At 40.9% G+C, this 25,638-nt stretch overlaps 1 protein-coding gene across 4 annotated transcripts in view; it reads right to left on the reverse strand.

Moving 5' to 3' along the window:
• Window positions 1-18,249, reverse strand: part of SYTL5 (synaptotagmin like 5) — a 106,267-nt gene extending 88,018 nt beyond the window's left edge. For all 4 annotated transcript variants that reach the window (XM_028113538.1, XM_028113537.1, XM_088028497.1 and 1 more), the window contains exons 1-2: window positions 18,131-18,249; window positions 694-903 (exon numbers count right to left, since the gene is read on the reverse strand). In XM_028113538.1, the coding sequence (XP_027969339.1) occupies window positions 694-903; window positions 18,131-18,249 (329 nt within the window). The remainder of the gene's footprint in view (window positions 1-693; window positions 904-18,130) is intronic.
• Between the last annotated feature and the right edge of the window lie 7,389 nt (window positions 18,250-25,638).

Here is a 25,638-nt window from a genome sequence, read left to right on the forward strand (position 1 = left end):
AGAGAGAGAGAACACTATAGGCCAATATATCTGATGAGCATAGATGCAAAAATCCTCAACAAAATACTAACAAGCTGAATCCAACAATGCATTAAAGAACTCATTCACCATAATAAACTGGGATTTATTCCTGGGATGCAAGGGTGGTTCAATATTCACAAATCAATCAACACGATACATCACATAGAGAAAAGATAAAAACCATATGATCATTTCAATAGATGCAGAAAAAATTTGCCCCTCAGCTGCTAAGGAGAGCAGGCTGGATATTTCATACTCATCTTGCCAGTGACCCCAAACCTCTAAGGATGGCCTTGAGGAGTTGCCTGTGCTTCTGAGAAAACACGTGGAGTCCGGTGGGGCTAGAAGTGAAGAAAGCTCGTGGGTGGTTTTCAAATGTAGGCGACCTCATTCTGTGAAGCTTCCAATTTTACTGTTTCATAGTTTTCAAAACTAAAAAGACCACTCTCTGCCTCTATTTCGCTCGTGTTTACTCGCTCATGCTCATCACCGCCACCCCTGCCCTGCTCCCAGCCCCAGAATTCTACGAAGGCACTGCTGAGCCTGGGTTGGGCTAGATTTTAATTCCACTCTCTATCCTTAAATTTTAAACACCCCTTTCTTTTTTCCTTTCCCCACACCAAGCCCTTCAGTCATCAGATCTGGCTTTGCACATCAGGGCAAGAAACTCACGCGACTTTGGCACAGATAGTGCACTTCCAGCCGCCATCAAGGCCCGAGACCCGACACTCGCTGCACACTCTCAGGGAGCAGGCCGGGCATGGCTCTCCTCGGTCAAATATTAAGCCCAGGTTTCTCTGGCAGTGAACGCAGACTCTGTTGGTTTGTTGTTGAGTCTTCCCACTTCTACGTTTTGCTTCTAAGAGTTCATTTTTCAGCTTCCTAGAAGGAGAAAGGAAAAAAAAAAATCACTTAACAAAAAAAGAAAACAGGAGAGGAGCTCTCTTCATTGAAGGGTTATTTTCATCCGGAAGAAGATTTGAAAGAATCAGGTAGTCAGAGCCAGATACTTTCAGAAAACACAATTTCTCTCTCTTGAATCAACAATCCTTTGATATCAGTAGTTGAAAAAATAGCGCTTGTGTCTTAGCATTTGAATTTTGAAATCTTCCACTAGCAGTACGATTTTGCTCTCAGTACTTATTGCCATTCTATCCTAACTTCTCCAAGTGCTGAGTGCAGAGCCTGAAGCAGGGCTCAATCTCATGACCTGAGCCAAAATCAAGAGTCAGACACTTAACCAACTGAGCCACCCAGGCACCCCTCCAGTCCCTTCTTGAACACAACATTTCTATGTTCCAGAAAAAAACAAACATCCCAGAATCATTTCACACATCTCATATCATTTCCTTTTACATTTGTTGTACTGAGCTTTGTTATACCGGACTAGACTAGCATCTCCCCAAAAGCAGGAATGATGACTTTAGTTTCTTGAATATACTGCTCATGACCCAATTCTGTGCTAGATTATAAGGTACTTAAATGTTATAAACTATTTGTTACCTCTTTGGGGTCTTCAAAATAACTTGTGAAGTATTATGTCATTCACGTTAAAGATAGTGAGCAGTCTACATAAGACCAGAAACTAGGTCTTCTAATTCCTAGCCTAATGAGAGATTTCTAAATGGGAATTTAAAAAGGGAGGAGTAAGGTTTCTAAAACCTTTGATTAATTGTATCCTCCATTCATCCAATGAACATTTCTCAAAAGTGTCTATTGTATGCCAGGCATTCTGGTATTCGGAGACAAGAATGAGTCAAAACAGGGTATCTGCTAAGAAATTCCCATTAGCCTCATGTTAGCCAAGAAGAGGACAAAGCACACAAGATGATTCATGTGTTACAACAGGCAGATATAGAGTGCTCTTAGGTCCTCATTCTTATCTACCAGAACACAAACAAGAACCCACAACAAGTTTTCCTAATTCCTGATTTAGAGCTTACAAAGTACCCTTATGTCCTTTTTTTTCATGAACAACTGGCTTATGAAATTGAATGTAAGAAAAGTTCCAGACAATTTACTTTTGAAAACTTGCAGAAGCTACACGCTTTAAGATAACAGAATGAGTTCTCATTTGAAAACCACAATTGTATCATCTGGAGAATCACAACGGATGTTTGAACAACTCAGGGCACAAGAGACACAAAACACTACTTATTCGAAATCTACAACAACGCATGCAACAATGACAAGGAAACAAGGTAATTAAAATGGGTAGAATGGGGGCGCCTGGGTGGCTCAGATGGTTGGACGTCTGCCTTCAGCTCGGGTCATGGTCCCAGGTTCCTGGGATCGAGTCCCGCATCAGGCTCCCTGCTCCTTGGGAGCCTGCTTCTCCCTCTCTCTCTCCCTCTCCCTCTCTCTCTCTCCGTCTCTCATGAATAAATAAATAAAATCTTTAAAAAAAAATAAAATAAAATGGGTAGAACAAAGACAGCAATCATGAATAGCAGTCCTACCTGAATAGGCTGCTGGGCTGAAGAGTAATAAATGGAGAAAATAGGGGTATTCCAGGACATTCCAGAGGCAAATTCTTGTCTGGAAAAAAAATTCCATGAGCAGGTGCCTGAATCACTTCAACTTACCAGTTCCTTAATCACTTAGTAGGTCCTTAGAGTGGGTGAGACCACTTGGAGAAATTATGGCCATAAACTGAAACATTTTCTTAAGATTTTACTTATTTATTTGAGAGAGAGAGAGCACACAAGTGGGGGGTAGGAACAGAGGGAGAAGGAGAGGGAGAAACAGACCGCCACGCTGAGCAGGGAGCCTCGCACAGGACTTGACCCCAGGACGCTGGGATCATGACTTGAGCCAAAGACGACGCTTAACTGACTGAGCCACCCAGGTGCCCCGTAGTGAAACATTTTCATTGCATCTTTCTTTGTGCTCCACTGACAGGACTCAATTTAGCAATCAGGTTTCATCTAGTTCAGTTCTAGAGTCTGAAAAGACCTGGGGCCCCATGTAAATCAGGCCATGAGGAAGCAGGAATTTAAAGGTCCCAACACACTAGTCAGCACATTTTTAAGGCAATTGGTGCTAATTGTCCCACATATCCTGGGAGGTATCTCTGAGACTGTGGGAAAGGATGGAAAGAATTCCACAGGCTGGCACTAAATACTAAACGGCCTGATTTTTCAGATCGCTCTTAGAAATTCACCTAATTTAATCGTGCCTAGGATAATTTACATGAAATGGACGTAGCCATTTTCAGACACTCAAGAGGAGAAAGGCTAAAGGGAGGGCAACTGGAACTAGGAAAAGAAGTATGCAAGCGGAGAATTGGTATCAAGGAGAGAGGGAGTACCGGGAGCCTGGAGAGAGGAATAAGATGGGAGATGTCTTTTCCCTCTGCTTTACTAACCCTCTGCTTTACCAACAAAGCAAGGTAGGCCTTATTTGGTTCCTGAATTGGCTGACCCAGTCTGAGAAATGTATCTGAGGAAGGTGACTTTCTGGGCTTCAAGCACAGTATCTGTTCATCTCCCGCACCTACATAGGCTAGAAATGCTTCTGGTTCCAAGGTACAGGCTTAGGCTTCATTTTTTTGCCCACATAACAAGAAATCCAGAATTAGGCAGGTCTTACATTAGTTCGGCTGCAAATCAGGTCATTGAAGGACTCAGGATCCTTTCATCCTGAAGGTGCCCTATCTTCAAGTTGTGGCTTATCCTTCTTAGGCAAAATGGCCAGCCAGCTCCAGGACAGCATCCGTGTTTAAGACAGGAGGAAGGGACCAGCTGTGTTGGCTGCACCTGTCTCTTGGCAGAAAAATGAAAACTGACTTGGAATTTCCCCCCCATCGGAGTTCTCCTTAGGTTCCCCTGAGCAGACAGTGTCCGATCACCACCTCTAGCTGCAAGGGAGGCTGGGAAAGTGGAATGAGTCAGAGCGCACAGCCCTGCCTCTTGACATTAAATGTGGTCCTGTGACTAACACTGATCCCTGAAACGTGGGATGTGATTCCAGGTAAAAGCTTTAAGAGCGAGTGCATGGTTTACCACATACCGTCTTCTTTGCATGGAGAATGGCAATGTCCCAAATAGTGTCTACTCTTTGTCTAAGTCCTGGTCTGAGGATGCTACAAAAGAGAGTACGCAGCTGTTTTGTTATGGACAGGCAGCATGAATGAGAAATAAACCTTCATGGTTTTAAGCCGCTAAGAGTTTGGGGCTGTTATTGTAGCATCACTTAGCCCATCCTGATAAGTCCAGCCTAGTTCTTCATCTGGCTGCTTCTTCATCTGACTTCCCTGTATCCTTTTTATTTTGGTTTTACTGCTGCTTCCCCAAAGAGGCTTTCTCTGACCACCAAATCTACAGCAGATACTCATCTTATTCTCACTCACAGAACCATGTTCTTTTTCCTTATGGCACTTACTGTAACTTTTTGTTTTTTTACTTACTATAATTTTTATTTGTACATTTGGCTGTTTTTAATGGTTTAATGTTTGTCTTGCCAATTCCTCTATAATCTCCGTGAGGGCAAGACTATATCTGCTGTGTTTAGCTATGCATGTTATATATAGCACATAACCTAGTGCCTGGAACATAACAGGTATCATTTGATTGAATGGATAAAAGAAAGCACAGGCAGAAGTGCTAGAGGAAGAGGAAGAGGGAGGAAAGGAAGGAGAAAACAAAGGTAAAGAGTGAAGGGAAGGAAGGAAAACTCAGCCGTGCTGCTAACAAGATGGCACTGGGCATTCAAGTTAACCTCTCTGGGTCTCAGTTACTTCAACTTCCAAATAAAGATAATGATTCCTTTTATATCTTCCTCCAAGGCTGTTTATAGGAGTCAGAGGCAATAAAGTATGGTAGGGTGTTCTGTAAATTATAAAGGCCTTTACACTATGAAGCCATCATTATTAAAAGGAGAATGGGAAGAGAAAAATATGTACAATGTTGGGTCTATTGAGAATAAAGTCAAATTAAAATCGGCTAAAACTGAGATCAAACACACTCTGAAAAAGTAATCCAAGCCTGAGAAAACTACAAAAAATGTTCTCAATTACTCATTAAGAACTTCCCGAACTTTCTCTATCTTCCTTAGCTTCATACCTACACTGTGGTTCAGAAAGAAAAACCATTTTGATTCTTGCCAATATCAAAAATCTAACCAATTACTCCATTTGTTCTTGTCTGGAGAGAATCAAAGAGCATGGGAGATGGATGGAAAAGTGTAGTAGAGATACATACGGCTCCAAATCAACAGTTAAAACCTGATGAAAAGGGACGCCTGGGTGGCTCAGTCGGTTAAGCGTCTGCCTTCGGCTCAGGTCATGATCCCAGGGTCCTGGGATCGAGTCCCGCATTGGGCTCCCTGCTCGGCAGGGAACCTGCTTCTCCCTCTGCCTCTGCCTCTCTCTCTCTGTGTCTCTCATGAATAAATAAATAAAATCTTTAAAAAAAAAAAACCTGATGAAAAATAAAAATAAAAAAAAAGTTGAAGACATTTAATACCAGCTAACACCAATTCTTTATTTGAGATGAACTCAGGATGCTCTTGTGTTTTAAAATATTAGTTTATTCCTTAGATTTCCTTGTTGCTACACAGATGTGCTGATATTAACATGCAAATTGATGACCCATATGTAATTGAAATCTTAAAGACTGAAGAGATAAACTATCTCAGCTGTAGTTAAATGACAGAATCTTTTCCCTGCTATATCCTTGTGATACACTGACTTCATTTTTTTCCATCCCATCATCAAAAATGTTCAATGCATTACAAAGACTGCCTGCTTTATCATTGCATAGACATACTTCTTTCAAATCAGGAATTGCTTTCATTAAAATTCCTGTCACATTTGTGTGGCATTCTTTTTCTTTTGTTACCCTTCTAGACTCAATTGTACTGAACATTATTTTGCACCGAAGAGGACAGGAATTTTGGAATGGAAGCAATTAGCTGCCTGGAAGAGGAAGCTATAAATAACAGTTCACCAAGCATCTTTGATCCCTGATGCCTTCAACAATCCCCCATCTCATCCAGCAGAACACATCAAGGCCCAAGAGAGTTAACAAACAAGCAAGCACTATATCGTGGCCCGGAGCATAGGGCTCTGAAGGCAGACTGCCTGGGTTCAAATCCCGGCCTTGTCACTTTTTATATCTGAGACTTTAAGAAAATTACCTAACTTCTCAGTGCCTCAAAATACTCCTGTAAAAAAGAATCATAATAGTTGCAACCTCGTAAGGTTGTTGTGCGCATTAAGGAAGATAATGTTGTGAACGTTGAGTAAAGTCTTAAGCCCGGCTTGATATGTTGTGATTATGAAATAGGCAATTCTGGTAGGTGTCTCTCCATAGCTGTTCTCCTCTTTCTATATTAGTGGCATGTCTAACTAGGTTCGTGGCCACTCAGAATAAAGACTACATTTCCCAGTATCCCTTGCAGTTAGGTTTGTCATGAGACTAAATGTTGGCTGATGGGATGTGATCAGAAATGATATAGGCAACCTCTAGGTCAGGACCTTAAAGGGAAAGGGCTATCTCTTTCCCTTAAACCCCTCTTCCCTCTCAGAGGCTGGGATGAGAACAGAGGAGTGAGCCATCTTGGACTATGAGCTAAACCGTCAAGGTGGTGGAACAACAAAAAAGACAAGGTGCCCAGACCCATTCAATAATGGAGCCACCAGAACAGTATCACAAAGCTGCCAACCAACCCAGGCTTTTCTACTAACGAGCAATATATTTCCATCTTATTTAAGCCGTTATCATAACATGTCTCTGTCACCCACAGCCAAAACTATTTTACAACAAATATAATAAGAACTCAGTAAATATTAGGTCTTTTCAGTATTGTTCACTTACAAAAATGTTGCTATCGGAATGCCTGGGTGGCTCAGTCAGTTAAATGTCTGCCTTTGGCTCAGGTCATGATCACAGGGTCCTGGGATCGAGTCCCGCATCAGGCTCCCTGCTCAGCGGGGAGCATGCTTCTCCCTCTGCCTGCCGCTCCCCCTGCTTGTGTGTGCTCTCTATCTGACAACTAAATAAATAGAATCTTTAGAAAAAAATGTTGCTATCAGGTTCTGCTTCAGCTTCTGCTGCAAGGCCTGCACACTAAATCCTTCTCTAGAACTAGAGTTTGATATTCCTTTAAGAGAGCAAAACCACGGTGACTGATGAAAAGTATCGTTAAGCCAGAAACGATGAGACAAAAATGACTGAAATAATATACACAGGCAAAATAATGTCACAGCAGCCTGATGCCAAGGGTTGCAGAGCTCCTAGCATTCCCATCTTTCATTTGCATCCAGAGGCAATGCCATCAACGCTGGGCTGGGGCTAGCTCATAATTGCCTAAGGAAAATCCAGAGGTGATCAGATCTCCTTTCCGTATTCTGATTATAAAAATACTTTTTTCATTTTGGTTGTTGCTTCTGTGTGCAGAACCTATTTTTAAAACCTGAACAGCACAACGCAGCCACGGTAACCACAGCCGCTCTGTTTTACACATCATGTCATTAAGCATTGGCAGCAACCTATGAGAAAGACGTTACGAATCCCATTTTAGGAATAAGAAAATGGAATCTCAGGTAGGAAACCTGCTATGGGTCACAGGGTTAGTAAGTGTGGCCATCAAGATTCAGGTCCAGCATTTTATTTTTTTATTTTTTTAAAAGAGCTTATTTATTTATTTGACAGAGAGAGAGACAGTGGGAGAGGGAACACAAGCAGGGAGAGTGGGAGAGGGAGAAGCAGGCTTCCCGCGGAGCAGGGAGCCCGATGCGGGGCTCGATCCCAGGACCCCGGGATCATGACCGGAGCCGAAGGCAGACGCTCAACCGACTGAGCCACCCAGGCGCCCCAGGTCTAGCATTTTAGATTTCAAAATCTGCACTCTTCCCCCATATTCCTCTTGATTCTTATTCTGTTAACATATCTTTGCTCAGAAAGGACACTGCACTTAGCAATAACTGCTATTTCTTTCCTAGTTGTGCAAAACCATGCTAAGTACACTCAAAGGTAAACCTCAATAAACATGAAGGGTTGCTTCTGTCTGACTTCTCCCACCAAAAGCCATCTGTCCAAGTAGCCTCTTATCACAAAGTCAAACATTCCCCAATGGGGCTGTTCTTCAACAAACACCCCTCTGGTCCTAATAAACTTTATATAGCTTTTGATTTGCTTTCAAATCAAAGGCTACTAAAAAAGAATCAAGACCATCTGAGAATTGGGGAAAAGTTCGGTCTAGATAGAAAGCTACTTCAGAGAAAGTAATGAAGAACAGGATTGAAATGACACTTGTCTAGACAAAGAAATCTTGTGAATTGTGCCCATTTAATGTGTTTAGAAATTGTCCCAAGGATAGAGGGCATTGTGGAATCTTCATGTCTGCAAATGACGCCAAGCACTTCCTGGTAATAAAACACTCAGTTGATAGGACTATACCAGGAGATCTCACAAAGCCATGTAAACAGACGAACAACTGTTTACTAACTATAGTCTGAAAATTATTGCAGAAACTGATCTCATATGTAATGAGCAAACCAAGTCTTGGAATATCTTGGAATAACTAAATATTAATAACTATTGTCTCAATTTCCTGGCCCAATGAGGAACAAGGATGTGTTTTGCTAATCTGAAATCCAAAGGATACCTTTCTTGAGTATCAAAAACTGCAGAAAGTCCTGTTATCGATATGGTAAATCATTCAGAAAAAGAAGGGGTAGAGATAGAATCAGCATAGCAAAAAAGAAAAAAAAACATGGATAAATTACAGGGCTTTTAAAGATTATTGCTCTGACACTGCAAGGATTATCTTGATGGGAGGAAATGGAGCAGTCATACACCAAAAAAGATAACTTAAAGAGAACATGTTGCCCTTGAAAAATTCTTGAAAACTACTTCTGCTACTGAATACAGGCACACACTAGTTTTAATTTTTATAAACATAGAGCTGACATTTATTCTAAAATGTCTATAAATTGAATTTGCATAAACTAAATTATTTTAAATGCAGTAAGGAAGGACTTATATGCTCACCAAAGACAGCTGTCAGTACCTCTCATTTTACCTCTTTAGGTGGTGCTTATGGGAACTCATACTTTCATAGCTAAAGGTGATTACAAAAAAACCCACTTCCAACAGTTTTCCTAGTTATCAGTAGCAGTACATAGTACAAGGGATGTCAAGTCACCATTTCTTCAAAATTCATTGAGGATGAATACAAATATTGTTTTCTTTATGTGCTATTTTTTTAAAGATTTTATTTATTTATTTGAGAAAGAGAGAATGAGAGACAGGGAGCACGAGAGGGAAGAGGGTCAGAGGGAGAAGCAGACTCCCCGCTGAGCAGGGAGCCCGATGTGGGACTCGATCCTGGGACTCCAGGCTCATGACCTGAGCCGAAGGCAGTGGCTTAACCAACTGAGCCACCCAGGCGCCCTATTTTTTTTCTTTTTTTTTTAAACCAAAGCTAACTTTATTATATTGAATTGCAGTAGGAGATACCATGATGTTTGCTTCATTGAAATTCACCTCTGACAATTGCTTTCAGATTCCATGAAAAGGAAGAGGAGATCTGTGCTGAGTAATAAACAAATCTAATTAATAATTCTTAATTACACCCATTTTTTTCAGATTGCTGGTTGTTTCCCAATATCCCCTCTACTCTTTTATGCCAGTACAAACCCCAAATGCGAGTTGGTTACATGGCCACCCAGAAGAATACATTTCCCAGTGACATATCCAAGCTCCCTTGCAGCTACATACAGTCATGTGACAGAAAGGAAATTCAACAGGTAGAAATTGTCTCTGGGAAGAGGGTGAGTTTTTAAAGTTAAAATTACATGTATTTTCTATTTTTCCATAATGAATATATTACTTCTATAATGAAAATGTACAAGAAAATATTAAATATTTCTTTAATTGGATTGAGGATTTATGATATAAAAAATATTGTAGACATTGATGCCCTTTTCAGATCCTAGTGAGTTTAAACACTTTTGAAAATGTGTTTATATATATATATACGTATATACATATATACAAGTTTCATTAATTTTAGACATTTGCATGGAATGTTTACGAAGTATGCTTAATTTCTCTGCAATGAAATAATGACTGGAAAAATTAGTAAATGTGGGGTGCCTAGGTGGCTTAGTCGGTTAAGAGACTGACTCAATTTCTGCTCAGGTTCTGATCTCAGGGTCCTGGGATTGAGCCCTACATTGGGCTGTGCGCTCAGCGGGGAGTCTGCTTCTCTCTCTCTCCCTCTCCTTCTGCCCCTCCCCCCCGCTCAAGCACTCTCTAAAATAAGTAAACCTTAAAAAAAAATTAGTCAATGCATGTCAGCCTAATATTACAGATTTAAATCAGTTAAACCCTAATTCCTATTAATATAACAACATTCATATAAACTGTTGATATAAAATGGTCATATGCCCGAAATCTAAAATGTCAGAGAAGACATTTCTGTTAGTGAAGCTTTCACTTGTCTTATTTCCTTAGAAATAAAATGCCTATTTTCCCAAGAATACAGTTGGTATTTGCTTAATTAGAACTTCCCTAATGAACTGACCTACCTTTGGAGGGCAAGTCCTCTTTACTCACCCTCCCAGGCCCAACATCCTACCCCAAAAACAATGTGGGCTTTATAGGTCTTTGTTTCTTCAACTTATAGTAAAAAGGAATGGTAGTTTCCTGGATGTGAGTGCCAATTAACCCAAGCTAGCTGGGGGGCACTCCTCTATACCAATTCTGGCTAGAGCAGTACGCAAGGAAGGGGAAGAGAGTACTGAAAGGGGAATTTGGGGAGGAGTCAAAAATGAGAGAGATAATACACACATATTCTACATAGGTGACAATTTTACTTATGACTACGGTGACCCCATTATTTCAAACAAAAAAAAAATATGGTCTGGCAAGTATGTTTATTTATTTGGATAATCCAATGTTGGAAATGCCCCCAAATATCAGGTACGTGTGGCCCTTTCCCAACGTGAGCCCTCCAAGTAAGAATTACTTGGAGGAAAGAGCTGTGTATATGGAAATTCTTAAGTTCTTTGGTAGGAAAACCTCCAAGGTTTTAAATTCGTTTAAAGCAGAGCTGGATTTTCTTTTTTCATTTCTCTGTGACTCAGAAAGAGTTTAGGTTTTATTAGGGAGCCAGTATATTCATGCTGGGAGTTTCTGTTAATCCACTAAGCAGCTTTGTGGCAATTCCATTAGGATTGAAACAAAATGTTTATCAAACTAGAAGTCCACTCCAATAGTTCTCCTGGTGTTTTACGGGGACGGCGAGCCTTTAGGCTTTTCAGAAGGTCAAACTAATTTTGTGCCTAGTAGTAGTGATAAGATTTGGAAAAACAAACAGCCCCACAGATCAAACATTTGCAGAGTATTAAGAGGGTATTGTTGCTTGGCACTTACTGGTCTCCCTAACTTCCAGGCTGAATGTGTAACTCTTGAAACCACTTCAATCCATTTGAACCGATTATTTAGCTTATCTGCAGGATTCCAAAGAGCCAGTTTGAATACACTTTCCCCTTCTGTTTCTCCTTTCTTCTCTTTCCTTCCCTCTCCTGTTCTAAAATGATGGAATCAACCACATAAAAACAAAGCTGGAACGTGAATGGCAGTTTCCAGGCTGGGATCTGGGGTCTCCCGATGACACTAAGCTCTGGCTTGCTTAGTGGCCCATCTCAGCTGAGCCAGCTGTGTGGAACAAAACATAATACACTTGCGCTTGGATTTCAGTCAGCGCAAAAACTAGAACTGCCTGAGGAACTCTTGTCAGTTCTTACTGTATAAAAAAAGCAATGCTTCAATAAATGTCAGAGCAACTTTGGATAATGTTACCCAGCTTAGAGGTCAGAACTGTCCATAAATATCGGGCTGAAGGAATGTTTTCTGTTTTGCTCCATTTCTCCGAGAGTAAGGCTAGGGGTGGACTCCCAACAGGATCTGAAGAGGTGCCCTGATGGCATAAACATCACGGCATAGAGGGAAGCGACATGGAACGGGAGGATCTCACTGCTGATGTTTACCAGCTTGGAAAATTATTTGGGAAGTTTCAGTTGCCACAGCTATCAGAATGGTACATCCTTCGCAGATGACACAGGGATTAAATAAGGATCATTTGTGAATTGATTAATACATTCTCTGCTGTGAGGGAGGCAGTGAAGAGTTTACCCTTCCCTTTTTTTCTGGCCTCCTGAAGGGTCAGATACATCCCCCCAGAAGTTAAACCTCAGAGGGACATGTGAGCTCTGGAGCCAGACGGTGGGGTTACAAACCACAGCTGGGCCACTTACTAGCTGTGCAAACTTGGTTGAGTTATTTAACTTGGTACTTTGGTTTACCCATCTGTAAACGGGATATTAGTAGTTCTTAGCTCATCGGGAAAATGAATTTGTAAACTGTCCCTGACGATTTTGCAGAACCTTCTGCTGGTTCTTGGTATTTTCTCTACCTCCAGATGCACTGTACTGTTCTTCTAGAGAGGCAATGAAACACATTTACGCTGTTCCGGCATGAGCCACTACAGACTGAGTGAGGCATAAATATCTCCTGGAGATGGCAGGACCCTGTGGAACCATCTAACCTCCCAGACAGAAGCCCAAGTTCTCTCTCTGATAGCTGATGGGTTCCAGTCCAACTCCATCTTATCTCTTGGACTATAAATGTCCTGCTGCTCAATGAAGGTGGCTTATCAAGGCTTTTAGGTGTATACAGCTATTCACAAGGCTAGAATCTACCGAGGTGTTGTCTTCAACACCAAAGGTCAACAAATTCCAGCCCTTGGGCCAAATCCAGCCCACCACCTGTTTTTGTAAATACAGTTTTATTGCCCATACCCATTTGTTTACACGTTGTCTATTGCTGCTTTCAGACTACAAATGCAGACTGAAGTAATCCTAACATAGAACATATACCCATAGAGCCTAAGATATTTACTATCTGGCCCTTTACAGAAAAAGTTTACTGACTTCTGGTCTACACCATAGATAAAGCCTGATTCATGACTGCAAAATTCTTTATGTTTGTGGATCCAACAAACATTAATATTGTGTCTCTGCTCACCTTTATTTTTTTTAAAGATTTATTTATTTATTTATTGGAGAGAGAGAGAGAGAGAGAGAGAGAGAGAGAGAGAGAGAGAGCGCGCATGAGCAGGGGACGGGGAGAGGGAGAAGCAGACTATGTTGGGGGATGTTTCCAAGACACCAAGGGCAGGCCTGTCTCCATGCCAGTGTGTGTGTGCGTGTGTGTGTGTAAGCTGGGAGGTCCAACCCCACAGAGACAGGCATGGAGAGACAGCAGAGCCTCGGAGAGGCCAGGCACTGGAGAAGAGTCCTCACAGGCCATGTTGAGCTCAGCTCCCAGGAATGGCAGGTGCTTTGGGCTCAGGTAGTGGCTGGGGGCTGCTGCACCTGCTATGCTGGGCTTTCAGGAGGGGCTGCCGTGGCCACGGGCACATCCCTCAGCTGGGTCCTGATACTCATCCAGGACCTTGAGATCATGACCTGAGCCGAAGGCAGACGTTTAACCTACTGAGCCACCCAGGTACCCTTCTGCTCACCTTTATTATTCCAATAATAAATACACAGCATTTGGCCCACAGAAGGTTCTCAACAAATGTTGATTACTTCTGAATCTTAGAGATTGCAGGATGCCTTGGGCTGCATGTAACAGAAAATCAGACTCAACGCGCTATAAATAACATGGAAATATATGCTTATAGAAGAAGCCCAGTGGTGTGGCAGGTTCCAGTATACCAGAATGTTGGAAACAATTCTCTGCCATTCTTTTGGCTCAGCTTCATCATTGTGCTGGCTTTCATCCTCAACAGCAACTGTGATAACATGTTTCACTGAACATGTCCTGTGGGAAAGAGAACTTTCCATAAATCTGGGCTATATGTTTGAGTGGGTCATTTTTGATCTCATGTCTACCTCCAGACCAATGACAGTTGCTAGAGGACTATTAGTCAAGGGATGATTAATTATTTTTTAAAAATCCACTGCTGGAGCTGAGTAAAATCAAGATTTGGGTAGGGAGGAAGAAAAGAGAAATGTATGCTGTAAGGCGACCAGCAGAGTTCATTACTGAGACAAGCCCAAGAATAGGTGCCAAAGAGAACATTAAGTCCAGATACATTTTCATCTATTGTGGCCAAATGGAAACGACATCTTCTCAGTAAGAATAAGGTCCAAATGAACTGCTAAAATTATAAATTGAAGATTTCTTATATAGGCCAATACCACGAAGTAGACATTTGTTTTTAGGTGTGGAAGATCAAGCAGAGTAAGATTTTGTTGATGAGATTTTTTTTTTTAGGAGTAGATACTATGAACCATGTCCTCTTTTATGTTAGGGCGAGCTCTTCCAAAGTTAGAAAAAATGATCAACAAAGATCTTTATTTTGTGCTTCCAAACTCTATTTTTCCCATTTGCATCCACTGTTGATAGCTCGATTTTATTAGCATCACTTCCTCCCTCTTTTTTCACTGCATTAAAGCCATCAGCAAAACAAAGTGATTTGTTCTTCACAGAGAACACTTAAAATACTCTTACTCTGTAATAGTTGAAACCTGGGTCTAGATATCTCCTACCATTTCTTCCTGTTTGGTCTGAAGGGAAACAAATACATTGGACCCTCTTGGGTGAACCTAAAATGCTGTTAGTAGGTGGACACCTCTTACCAGCCTACAGCTCATGCCTGGAGGTAATTATCAGGCTTGCCATGTGCCTTCTGGGTGCAAAGCACCTTCAGGAACACCCAGAGACCAGTCCCATTTTAACTAATGCCACACTTCAGGGGCTATGTGGACTGTAGAGCACAGTTGGGCATCAGGCCTAAAGCATTGATTCAACACAATTTTTACATTCTTCTATTTTTCTATTTTACTAATAACCTACTGAAAGGAATAAACACACCACAAAGAAACAATAAATCCACTGCTTTCCAAAGTCCAATTTACTAACTTTCTGTGTCGTTTACTTCTCTGTAATCATCATAATTCTTAAAACTTTTCTTGGTCTTCCATTTCCTTCTGAAACTCATTAGCAGAATATGAAGGCAATTTTGTGGTTCATGGTAAACAGCTAAAATGCAGTTGACATGTAAGTGCCAATGTCAAATCTTTTTCACATTTCAAGGCCAAGCTCAAGCGTTAGCTCTTCTGTGAAACCATTCCTTCAATTTCTGTCTTATTCGTAATTAATTCCACTTCCTCTAGACACTGACAAAATATCAACTTGTACTTCTGTAACATGGTAAAAACAATTACTGCAACAGCAATTAAGTTCCCTGTTTGGTCTGGCAAATTTCTTGGTTGGGCTTTCCAAAAGCTACTTCTGAGATGTAGATTTGTGTGCAAGCGACTTACGGAGTACTCTCAGGAGGAACACAAACGGGAATGGGGAGGCAGGAGAGAATAGGGAAGAGGGGCTAAGTGAGGGTGTGGTCTTTAGGTGAAGTCCAGCCTCACCATGATTCCACGGGAAGCTATGAGGCAGAAGCTGCACTGCAGTCTGTCAGCCATTGGCTTGGGGCTGCCCAGTGGGGACAGAAACTCAAGTTTGCCTGGTACTTGTGGCTCTCTAGTCCTACGGGCAACTCTAGCCACCCAAGGGTAGTCCTCTAAAGAAGGTAGTAGACACCATCCTTAGCAGTAAACATGTGGAAACTGGGAGGATGAGAGCACAGACCACAAGGGACCTGAGCGGAGCTCAGTGGAGCACGGCTAGTGTTCACTACAACACATACCAACGAGAGGGCTGAGGATTATAGCCAGCAATTATTAAGTACTGACTGTATGCCAGCACTCTTCTAAGCTCTTGATAATATTAGCCTATTTAATCCCTACAGCAACCTTTTGAAGTGCCTAATGTTATTATTTCTGTTTTGTCAAATGAGGGAACTAGATGTATTCATGGAAGCAACCTATCTAAAGTGACACAAAGATTTCATGGTGTAACTGAGATGTGAATCAACAAATGTGGATATGTGATTCAACAGCACACACTCTAAACACCATGCCACTCACTTTGGTGTGGCTTCTCAATATACGAAGCTAGAAGAGTGGCAGAGCCTGAGTCATCTGACCTGGGCTCATATGTTGGTAGCCAAGAACAAAAGGAGACAACATATCTAATACAGTTGGTGCAGGGGGAAAAAAAAAAAAAAACCTCAATAAAATATTAGCCACTATTGCTATTAAAGAAGAGAAGATAGAGCAGGTTTAAAAAATCTCTTTTCTATAACGGTACCGCTTAGATCTATCAAAGCCTTTCTTTTGCTTTCCTCAAACACATTTGAAGAGGGAGGAAAGCAGCAAATTTATTCTCAGTAGCTCTGTTGTATATTATGCATTTGGCTAAATTTCTTTACAGAGAATAAGGAAAAAGGACAAGGGAAGAAACAAAAAAAGGAAAAGAGTATAACATTATTAGGAAAAGTTACTGGGAATGATAGAAGCAAATATTCTGAACAAATTCCTATTCATTGTACTTCTGCGTTTCTGAGGATGTGGCTATTAAATTGTGTTTTCCTGAGTAGAGTGATTTTTAATTCCCCCGTGCATGTCATCAGTTACTAGCTAGTACCTCACCTCCCATAAACAATATAACTTTTTGCAGCACATTAGAAAATTTAGTCACTTTTCACGACTGGAATACAAATGCCAAAAACATCATTTCTGATATCTTTAAAAATCATTAACTGCCTTAACCTGAATTCCAGGCATAGAAAAACTGCAATAATTTTCATCAAAGCCTTTATTTCTTTAAGATTGGTTGAATACCTACGAATGATGGAAATAAAAATTCTAGGCTCTTAACTATGAACTAAGCATCAATGGAGAATATTTCAATGTATTTCCAAATCTAGGATCCTAGTTCCTTTTTAGGCACACTGAATATCTTTGCAACATATAAAGATAACCTTAAGATAGGTTTTCTCCTCAATAAAAAATAAAGTAAACTTAAACTTTTGTGGTCTTTCCAGAATTTTTCTTACGGCTGACTTCTGGTTTCACAGCACTGTGGTCGGAATGATCATAGTTTTGGGAGACACGTAAGACAAAAAAGCTACCTGCTGCACAGTAGGTAGTCGCTGAGAAGGGAACTCTGTTTATTTCTGCTCCTCCAGTCAGGGGAGAGATGTAATAGCCAAACATATTTAACAAGCAGCACGGCACAAGCAGCAACCAATCCCAATGGATGTGACAGCCAATCAGAACAATGCTGCAACCATCCGGAAGAGGTGATGCAACCAATCAGAATGGATGCTAGCTGAAACACAGGTGAGGTCATGCCTGGGGATCCCGCTAGATAGCAACCTTGCCCCCAACTGATGGGAAACTCAACTGTCCCCATATTACTCAACGTTACTTACACAGAAACTTATTTTTAAAAATTCAGGCCATTTTTGGGGTAAAAATGAGAGTTTTTCACTCTCCAGATTCCCCCTTTTTTTTGGTTAGCAATATTTTTTTTATTATGTTATGTTAGTCACCATACTAGTACATCATTAGTTTTTAATGTAGTGTTCCATACCATTGTTTGTGTATAACACCACCCAGGGCTCCATGCAATACGTGCCCTCCTTAATATCCATCCAGATCCCCTTCTGCTCTCAGCTATGGTGGGAAGGAATTCCCAAAAAGACTGACTTGAGAAAGGCATTATAAATAAATAATTGTGAACTTACATACCTGGCACGGCACATGTATTATCTTCCTTAATCCTCACAACAATCCTAGGAGGTGGGCACTTTTATTATCCTTGTTTTAGGGATGAGGAAACCAAGGCATGGAGAAACTGAGTCACTAGATCAAGGTCACACAACTAACACATCTCAGAGCGGGTATTCAAAGTGGAAGGTGGTCCTTCTACTTCACTACCACTCAGGATGTTATTAGCAAGTGGGCATTCTCATCAACATCATATTATCTGCTCAATTCCATCCTCCCATCTAGCTAATGATAAAATATCAAAGACGTGTTCTGATATTTGGGCTACGCTCGGAACCCATGAAGTCACTGACCAACATTTGTCCCCAGCATGGTCGCAGTTGCCCAATTTCTGATCTAACTGGCTTCAAACAGACAACAGTCAGGAAAGGCAGAAAAGTTTTTTAAAAATATTACCTTATTCTCTTGTCCTCCACTTTTTTCAAGTATTCATCTCTCTTTAAGACTCCCAGGATCATTTCCTTCTCATGATCTAACAAAAATGACAGATTGATAAACTCCGAGTTCTTAGACATGGTATTCCAGCAGCAGCTCTGGGTAGCAGTGGTTGAATCTTCCAGGTGAATCGATAGCCACAGTTCTTAAGGCCCCCCTGAACAGCCCAGAGTCACTCAGTTGTGTTTGATGGCAGAGTGGTTTTTATAAGGTCTCTGAAGAAGTGCTGATGGTAGTCAGGTATTCTTCCAGGCTACACAAAAAAGAGATACCACTGGGATTACATTCCAAGAAAGTCATTATTGTTCTAACAGAAAGGTCACCAAAGCCTTTGCTGTGGTGTCCAGTCAGGGAGGCAGCTGTTTCACTGATGAGGACGAACGCCAATCCTTCAGAACGGCACAGAGCAGGAATCAGATCTGCTGGGGCAGAATCCAGAAAACCCAGGGAAGATAGAGAAAGCAAAGGAGGGAAAGATTAGTTAGGAAAATTAATTAGGCCATTTCCTGAAGAGCACACACATTGTCTAATGTTTGAAACAGTGACATACCTAACTCAAAAAAAATTTGAATCGTAAACATGCAATTATTAAATAATTGCTGTGTATGTTTGTTGCCATGAAATATTATTTATATTTAGTTGATTCCAGATTCTCTGTGCAAATTCAGCTTTCTCCCTTATAATTAGTTTCCTTTACCAGCCAGGTCCTGTTACCACCCTTGCAGCTGACCCATGGGTAAACTGAGTCACCACTGCAGGACACTAAGTGCACAGCCTGGACTGTCCCTTAACTGGCTCCCTCCTATCCCTTCCCTTCCTCCCCACAACTAGGACCACTGCATCCAAAGCACTGCTAACAAAACAAATATGAATCGGTGCTACCTGGAATGTTATTCATTGGAATGTTTCTCACAAACACAGCAATGAATGAAAAAAAAAAATCAAGTGGCAGAAGACTTCATGCAGAATGACAGCATATATGTGAAGGAAAAAAAGTTTCTAGTAACATTGTATCTAATTTAGGAATATATACATTTGTAGTATCCATACAAGGGATTTCAAGGGGAATTCAGAGGTACAGTCAAAGAGAACGCAGGAACTTCAACCATATTGGATAATGTTTTATTGTCAAGATGACTATGTCTCAGGATGTACATATTTGTGAATTATTCTAGGTATGTATTACATACCACAAAATAGATGTCTCAAAACTTCCCCTTGTCAACATAAGCAGCTCACCGGGCCTTGTCCCTCACCCTAACTCTTGAGCACATTCTTCCATTGGCTTGGTACATAGATTCTCTCTGAACATCCCCATAAGAATGAAGACTCTAGGCCTGTGGCCTCTCCCCTGACACTGTCCGTCAGTTTCCCTCAGTGTCATCCCCTGACACTGTCCCTCAGACCCCCAGGTCTATGAATTACAGTCTATGTGCAAGTTACACTTGGTTTGCTTGGTTATAGCCAGGTTTCCAAACATAACTAGATATCCAAAGGCTGCTTTGGGGCCTCCCAGTTGCCATAAGGCTAGGCTGACATCAAAATCTCAGGAAATCTGAAAGGACAGGATCTTGTCCAGAGCCTAGCTTTCCAAAGCCCCCAGGTGTTTGTTCTATACATTGTACACCAAACCATAACTTGGCTGAAATGACTCAGAAATGAGCTTCTTCTGATAGGTCAAGGGCTAGTCCCCTCTGAGAAAACTGCCCTGGTCAGTACAGGCTTTCCAGAAGGACTCCAGGCCTTTCCTCCATCTTCAAAACCCTAGAGGCAGCAGAGATGACAGAGTCCCAAAGTTGACATGAACAGGAAGCAACAAGGTTAGAGCAAAAAGGGGTCTTCAGAAAGGTTAATGGTTTGGTTTTCGCATCACTGTCAACTGTGGTCTCCTCAGATAAAGAACACAACCGGTTTTTCCACCCCTTTTGTGGTTCATCTGGTCTCACACTGAAATGGAAAAGCCACTTGGTAGTTCAATGGATGAATATGCTACCATTACAGACAGGTTCACTTAGAATGTATTTTATATTTGAAATGTCAGATTTAGAACGCCGTATGTGAATATTCTGTAGAATTGTAATTAGAAGTTATTCAAGGGCTTGGGAGCCACAAAAATATTTGAGTTGAAGCTTATGGCTGTCCTTGCCTTGGATCATAAATGCAAATCTGCCCTTTAAAGCTCCAAGGCTCTGCCCAGTGAGGAGAATAAAAGGAGGGAGCACAGTAACACCACAGGGTAGCATTGGAAAGTGACAGAGAAGATGGGAAATCATGCAAAGGTATAAAGGAAAGGAAATTGCCCTGGGAGAGTTTCATTAACAATATTAGCCCTAAATAGATTTTTGCTCATCTGTACCAGGACTGAAGAGAACGGATTTATAAATGAGCGGCCAAGGAGGTTAGAAGGAGCCAAAACTTTATCAAGAAAATGAGGGTGTTTCCTCCAGGGGGAAGGACTGGACTGGGATTATAATTTAATAGGAGGTAATCTAACTGATGATAGTCCTTCTGGAGAAAGATGGGGTGAGGAAGAGGAGACGGTGAGCCTGGGCATAGACAAAGGAGATCTAAGGGGCTAGATGCCAATGATGCCCATCCAGGCTCTCACCAGAAGGAAAACACTTGGGCCTCAAAATGAAAGCAACCCATTTATTCCTTGTTGCGCATGTTCCATGTTGAGGGATGGGGCCTCAGTCTGGCAAATTTCATGATATTAATGATGCAAATCATACAACCATTTCCTCTTGTTTGAACTTCGCTTCCTCCTGGACACTTCTGATTGTAAGTGGGCTTACCATACAGCCCTGGTCCTGCCAACGGAACGCTCTGTGTTTGATTGCGTTTGAACCTACGTCTCATCTGTTCTCTGTACACCAACCAAAGGAAATTTCTGAGCCTTTGGAGGACCAGCATCTGGGTTGGGATGAATTTACCTAAATCTGTACAATTGTTTAATGCCTCTTTTCAGCTAGTTCACACCCCCTCCTGGGGAATCCCTTGCCCCCTACACACTTTCGTGAGTTAAGAAAAAATGAGTAAAAATAATCACCAGTGCCTTTTATCACCAGAGTCAATTCTCTCTCTCTCTCTCTTTTTTTTTTTTTTAGTTAAAAGTGCCTGGTAAAACGTTAGTCCGATTAAAAGAAATCCATTTTTATTTTATTTTTCAATACTTTCACTTAGATATCTTTCCTTAAACATTTCAGATGTGAATTTTTCCCTCTCTGGCCAGCAGCCTTGCCAAACTGAGCTAAACTATTTAAAAAGATGACAGAATAGTTTCTAAGTCATTCTTTTGCCCTTTAGCAAAGACAGCTTTGGACAGATCATTAACTGCTGAGCACCAGAAAAGGTGCAACAATAAAAAATTCTCAGGGCGCCTGGGTGGCTCAGTCAGTTAAGCATCTGACTCTTGATTTTGCCTCAGGTCATGACCTCAGGGTTGTAGGATCAGGCCCTGCATTGGGCTCTGTGCTCAGTGCAGAGTCTGCTTGAGATCCTCTCCCCCCGCAAAAAAAACAAAATCTTTAAAAAATTCTCACAGCATCACCAAAAGGCATTTAAAAAAAAAAGAATGCATATGTTTTGAGTAACACACACTTAAATACAGGTTGATACTTTAGTCAAAGGAAAGAGCTGAACATATCTTATGAAGGAGTACTTGAAATGCAGCTTTCAAAGTGAACTATTTCTGGAAGTGTTCTTAGGATGAAATTAATAAAAATAAAATCAACTTCCTGTTTGTCACTGTGTGACCACACAACAGTGAGGTAGATTTCTGGCACACTAAGAGATGCTCAGGATACACATGAAACAACATACGCAAAACGCACTTGGGAGTGCCTTTCAAATAGATGAGCAGGCAAGAATCCACATGCCTGTCAAACAGTGAGACCGATCATAGAGATAAAGATGCTGTGGGGAGTGAAATAAATAGTTCTTTCACTACAAAAGACTCAAGGGCAGGTGGTATGGAATCATAGGCATTTATTTCCAGTAGCACAATTTCTTCCTACAAGGACAACTGCGTGGCACCTTCAATGGCAGTGCAGTAGCTGAATTTTTTTTAAAGATTTTATTATTTATTTGAGTGAGTGAGCGAGAGAGAGAACATGAGCGGGGCGGGGGGGGGGGGTGGGCAGAGGGAGAAGCAGACTCCCCACTAAGCGGGGAGCCCGATGCGGGACTTGATCCCAGGACACTGGGATCATGACCCGAGCAGAGGGGCAGATGCTTAACCCACTGAGCCACCCAGACGCCCCTGAATTTTTTTTAAATTTCACAATGGTATTGATTCTCTGAACATTAATTGGGAGACCAATTAACAATATTAGCAGCTTTATAGCAATGGTCCAAGAGCGGAATGTTCCACAGTAATAGCTAACACTTATATAACTCAACTAATCCTTATAACTCCTTCACAAAATAAGTTATAATACCCTCATTTTATAGATGAGAAAGCTGAGGCCCAGAGAAGTTAATTAACATGCCCAGGTGGTAAGTAACTCGGTGCAGTTTGTTTTCAGGGACCCTGCTTCTAATCATTACATGTGACTGCCTCTCAGTGCCTTCATGGACCAACAGCATCCCACAGAATGTCATGAGATACTCTATGGAATTTTTAAAAAGTCTTTTAGTCCAACAAAATTTCATATATGTCCAGTTAAATATTTTTTCTCCTACAGAACTTCTCAGAGTCTCTGATATTCTATTGTTAACCGTGAAGTGTCACAGAATTCTCAGTTTGGAAAACAGATATCTAACGTTATTCGGTTCTTATCTTGGCATCTTGTATTTTGGTATTTCTAAAGAGAAAACATTGTCCTACTTCTTTTAGAGGACTACATCTATCTTAAAAAAAAACTGGTTATATGGGGCACCTGGATGGTTCAGTCAGTTAAGAATCTGACTCTTGATTTCAGCTCAGATCGTGATCTAAGGATCGTGAGATGGAGCCCCATGTCGGGCCCCACACTCAGTGCCAAATCTGCTTGGGATTCTTTCCCTCTTCCTCTCCCTCCCACTCTGCCCCTTCCCTGGCTCCCTCCCTCCCTCTCTCTCTCTCTCTAATAAATAAATAACATCTTTGAAAAAAACTGGTTAGGAAAAAATCTTTATAAATTGAGAAGAGAAAGATTTGAAAGAAAAATTAGAAGATATACTTAAATCTCATTTGGCAATCCCCCTAAATGCTTTTTAACTACTAAGACCTATAAAATTCTATATTGTCCCCCCTAAATATCACAGATCATATATAAATTTAAAATAACTGTACAAAGGGAACCACTGCAAATAAAATTAAAATAACCAAGTGATGGCTCCATATAAAGCAGGAAAAGGATTAATATCTAGAAAATATAAAGAGATAAATGCAAGAAAATAAACCAATAAAATAAGAGGTAAATAACAGGCGTCCCACAGTATTAGCAATTCACAAACAAATCATAGAAACATGAAAAGATGCTCACTTAGCTCACTAGTTATATAAATGCAAATTGCAAGGAGAAAACATTTTAGCTTTCCCATTCGATTATAAAAATGAAAATATAAAAATCTGTACCATCCAGTGTTTAATGAGGGTGTGCAGAAATAGGTAAACTCATGTCCCACTGGCAGAAGGAGAAATAAGTTCAATCCCTAGTTGAGATAATTTTCTGTGGGTCTTTTCCATGTCTTATGAGCAGAGCCACTAACTGGCCTTCTGTTCTGGACAATTCTTCCAACGCTGCTTGTTTAGGGACCAGCCTTGAAAGACACCATGTCTGTGTGTGGAGTAAGGAACAGATTTGCTTATGATTTGTTGAACAAAGCAAAAGTCTCTCTCCAGGGCAGAGGGCAGATTTCCTGGCAGCTTATTATAAAACAATGGGGTTCCCTAAGTTCAGGGTTCCCCAGCAAGTCTACTACATGGACTATGTTCCACAGGCACTCGAGGGCAAGGGCAACCAACACCAACGTGAAGCTCCTGAGACTTTCTGTGCTCTGAGTAATAAAGTCCTTTGCACCTGACCCAGGAGTAGCATATCCGTAAAACCATGACAGGCCCATACTCATTAGCCTGAAAGGAAGGTAAAATCTCAGAGCCTTTATAGTTCTTGTCACCCTTTTTAGAGAATGAGCTGAATCTTTCAAAATTGGTCAAAGGGTACCAGGTTTCAGTTATGCTAGATGAGTAATTCCCAGAGACCCACTGAGCATAGTGCCTCTAGTTAAGAATACTGTGTTATATACTTAAAAAATTGCTAAGTGCCCTTACCATCCATCCATCCATCCATCCATTCATATGTATGTACATACACAGGATGGGAGGAAACTTTCAGAAGTGATGAGTATGTTTCTGGCACTGATTGTGTTGATAATTGCATGGGTGTATGCTTATCTCTAAACTCATTAAGTTGTATACATTAAATACATACAGCTTTTTGTACGTCAATCATACCTCAGTGAAATTTTAAAAATTAAGATGAGCATTTTTGACCACTTATAAGAATCCATCTTAAGAAAAATTAAAACTTGGGCGCCTGGGTGACTCAGTTGGTTAAGCGACTGCCTTTGGCTCAGGTCATGATCCTGGAGTCCCGGAATCGAGTCCCGCATCGGGCTCCCTGCTCAGCAGGGAGTCTGCTTCTCCCTCTGACCCTCTTCCCTCTCGTGCTATCTCTCATTCTCTCTTTCTCAAATAAATAAATAAAATCTTAAAAAGAAGAAAAATTAAAACGTGTGTATATATGAGGATAATGTGTAGATATTCATGGTAGCATAATTACCCAGAGTGAAAATTTTGAAATTGCCTGTTATTGCAATACCATGGTTCCATATTAAAATGAGGTATTTAAAAATATGTACCAACATGGGGCTATCTAAACTACATTGCTGGTTGAAAATAGGGATATATTTATGCTTTCAAATGTGTATGTGTCTAATGCAATGCCATCAATATATGCATATTTATAATATACACAAATGTATAGGAAAAGGCATAGAATAATACATACTGAACTGCTAATCATGTTGCCTATAGGGATGGAAACTTAGGGGGTTACAGAAGAAATGAAATTTATTTCCATATTTTGTATTATTTATTTTTAAACATTTTATTTGAGAGAGCGCACGGGTGAGCACAAATGTGGGGGAGGGGCAGAGGGCCAAACTCCCAGTTGAGCTTGGAGCCCGGTGCTCATGACCTGAGCTGAAGCCACCCAGGCACCCCCATATTGTTTATTATTTTAGACACATTAATATAATCTTATATTCTTTATATCTTTAAAAAATTTCAAGAAGCAATAAGGTGTGTTAACTGAGTGGGATTAGAAGGAAAAGAGAGAAGCCAAAAATAATTTTAAGAATTTGATCTTAGAAGAATACAAGTGACATTGCCAACAATAGGGAAGTTGGGTAGCTGTGCTGGTTTTGATGGGCAATAATAAATTTTGGTTTCAGACATATTGTGAATTAGGTGATACCACTCG

The sequence above is a fragment of the Eumetopias jubatus genome, unplaced genomic scaffold, assembly GCF_037043125.1.
Source record: "Eumetopias jubatus isolate StellerSeaLion01/CBP00866 unplaced genomic scaffold, mEumJub1_p1.0 scaffold_11, whole genome shotgun sequence".
In the NCBI taxonomy this organism is placed as follows: Eukaryota; Metazoa; Chordata; class Mammalia; order Carnivora; family Otariidae; genus Eumetopias; species Eumetopias jubatus.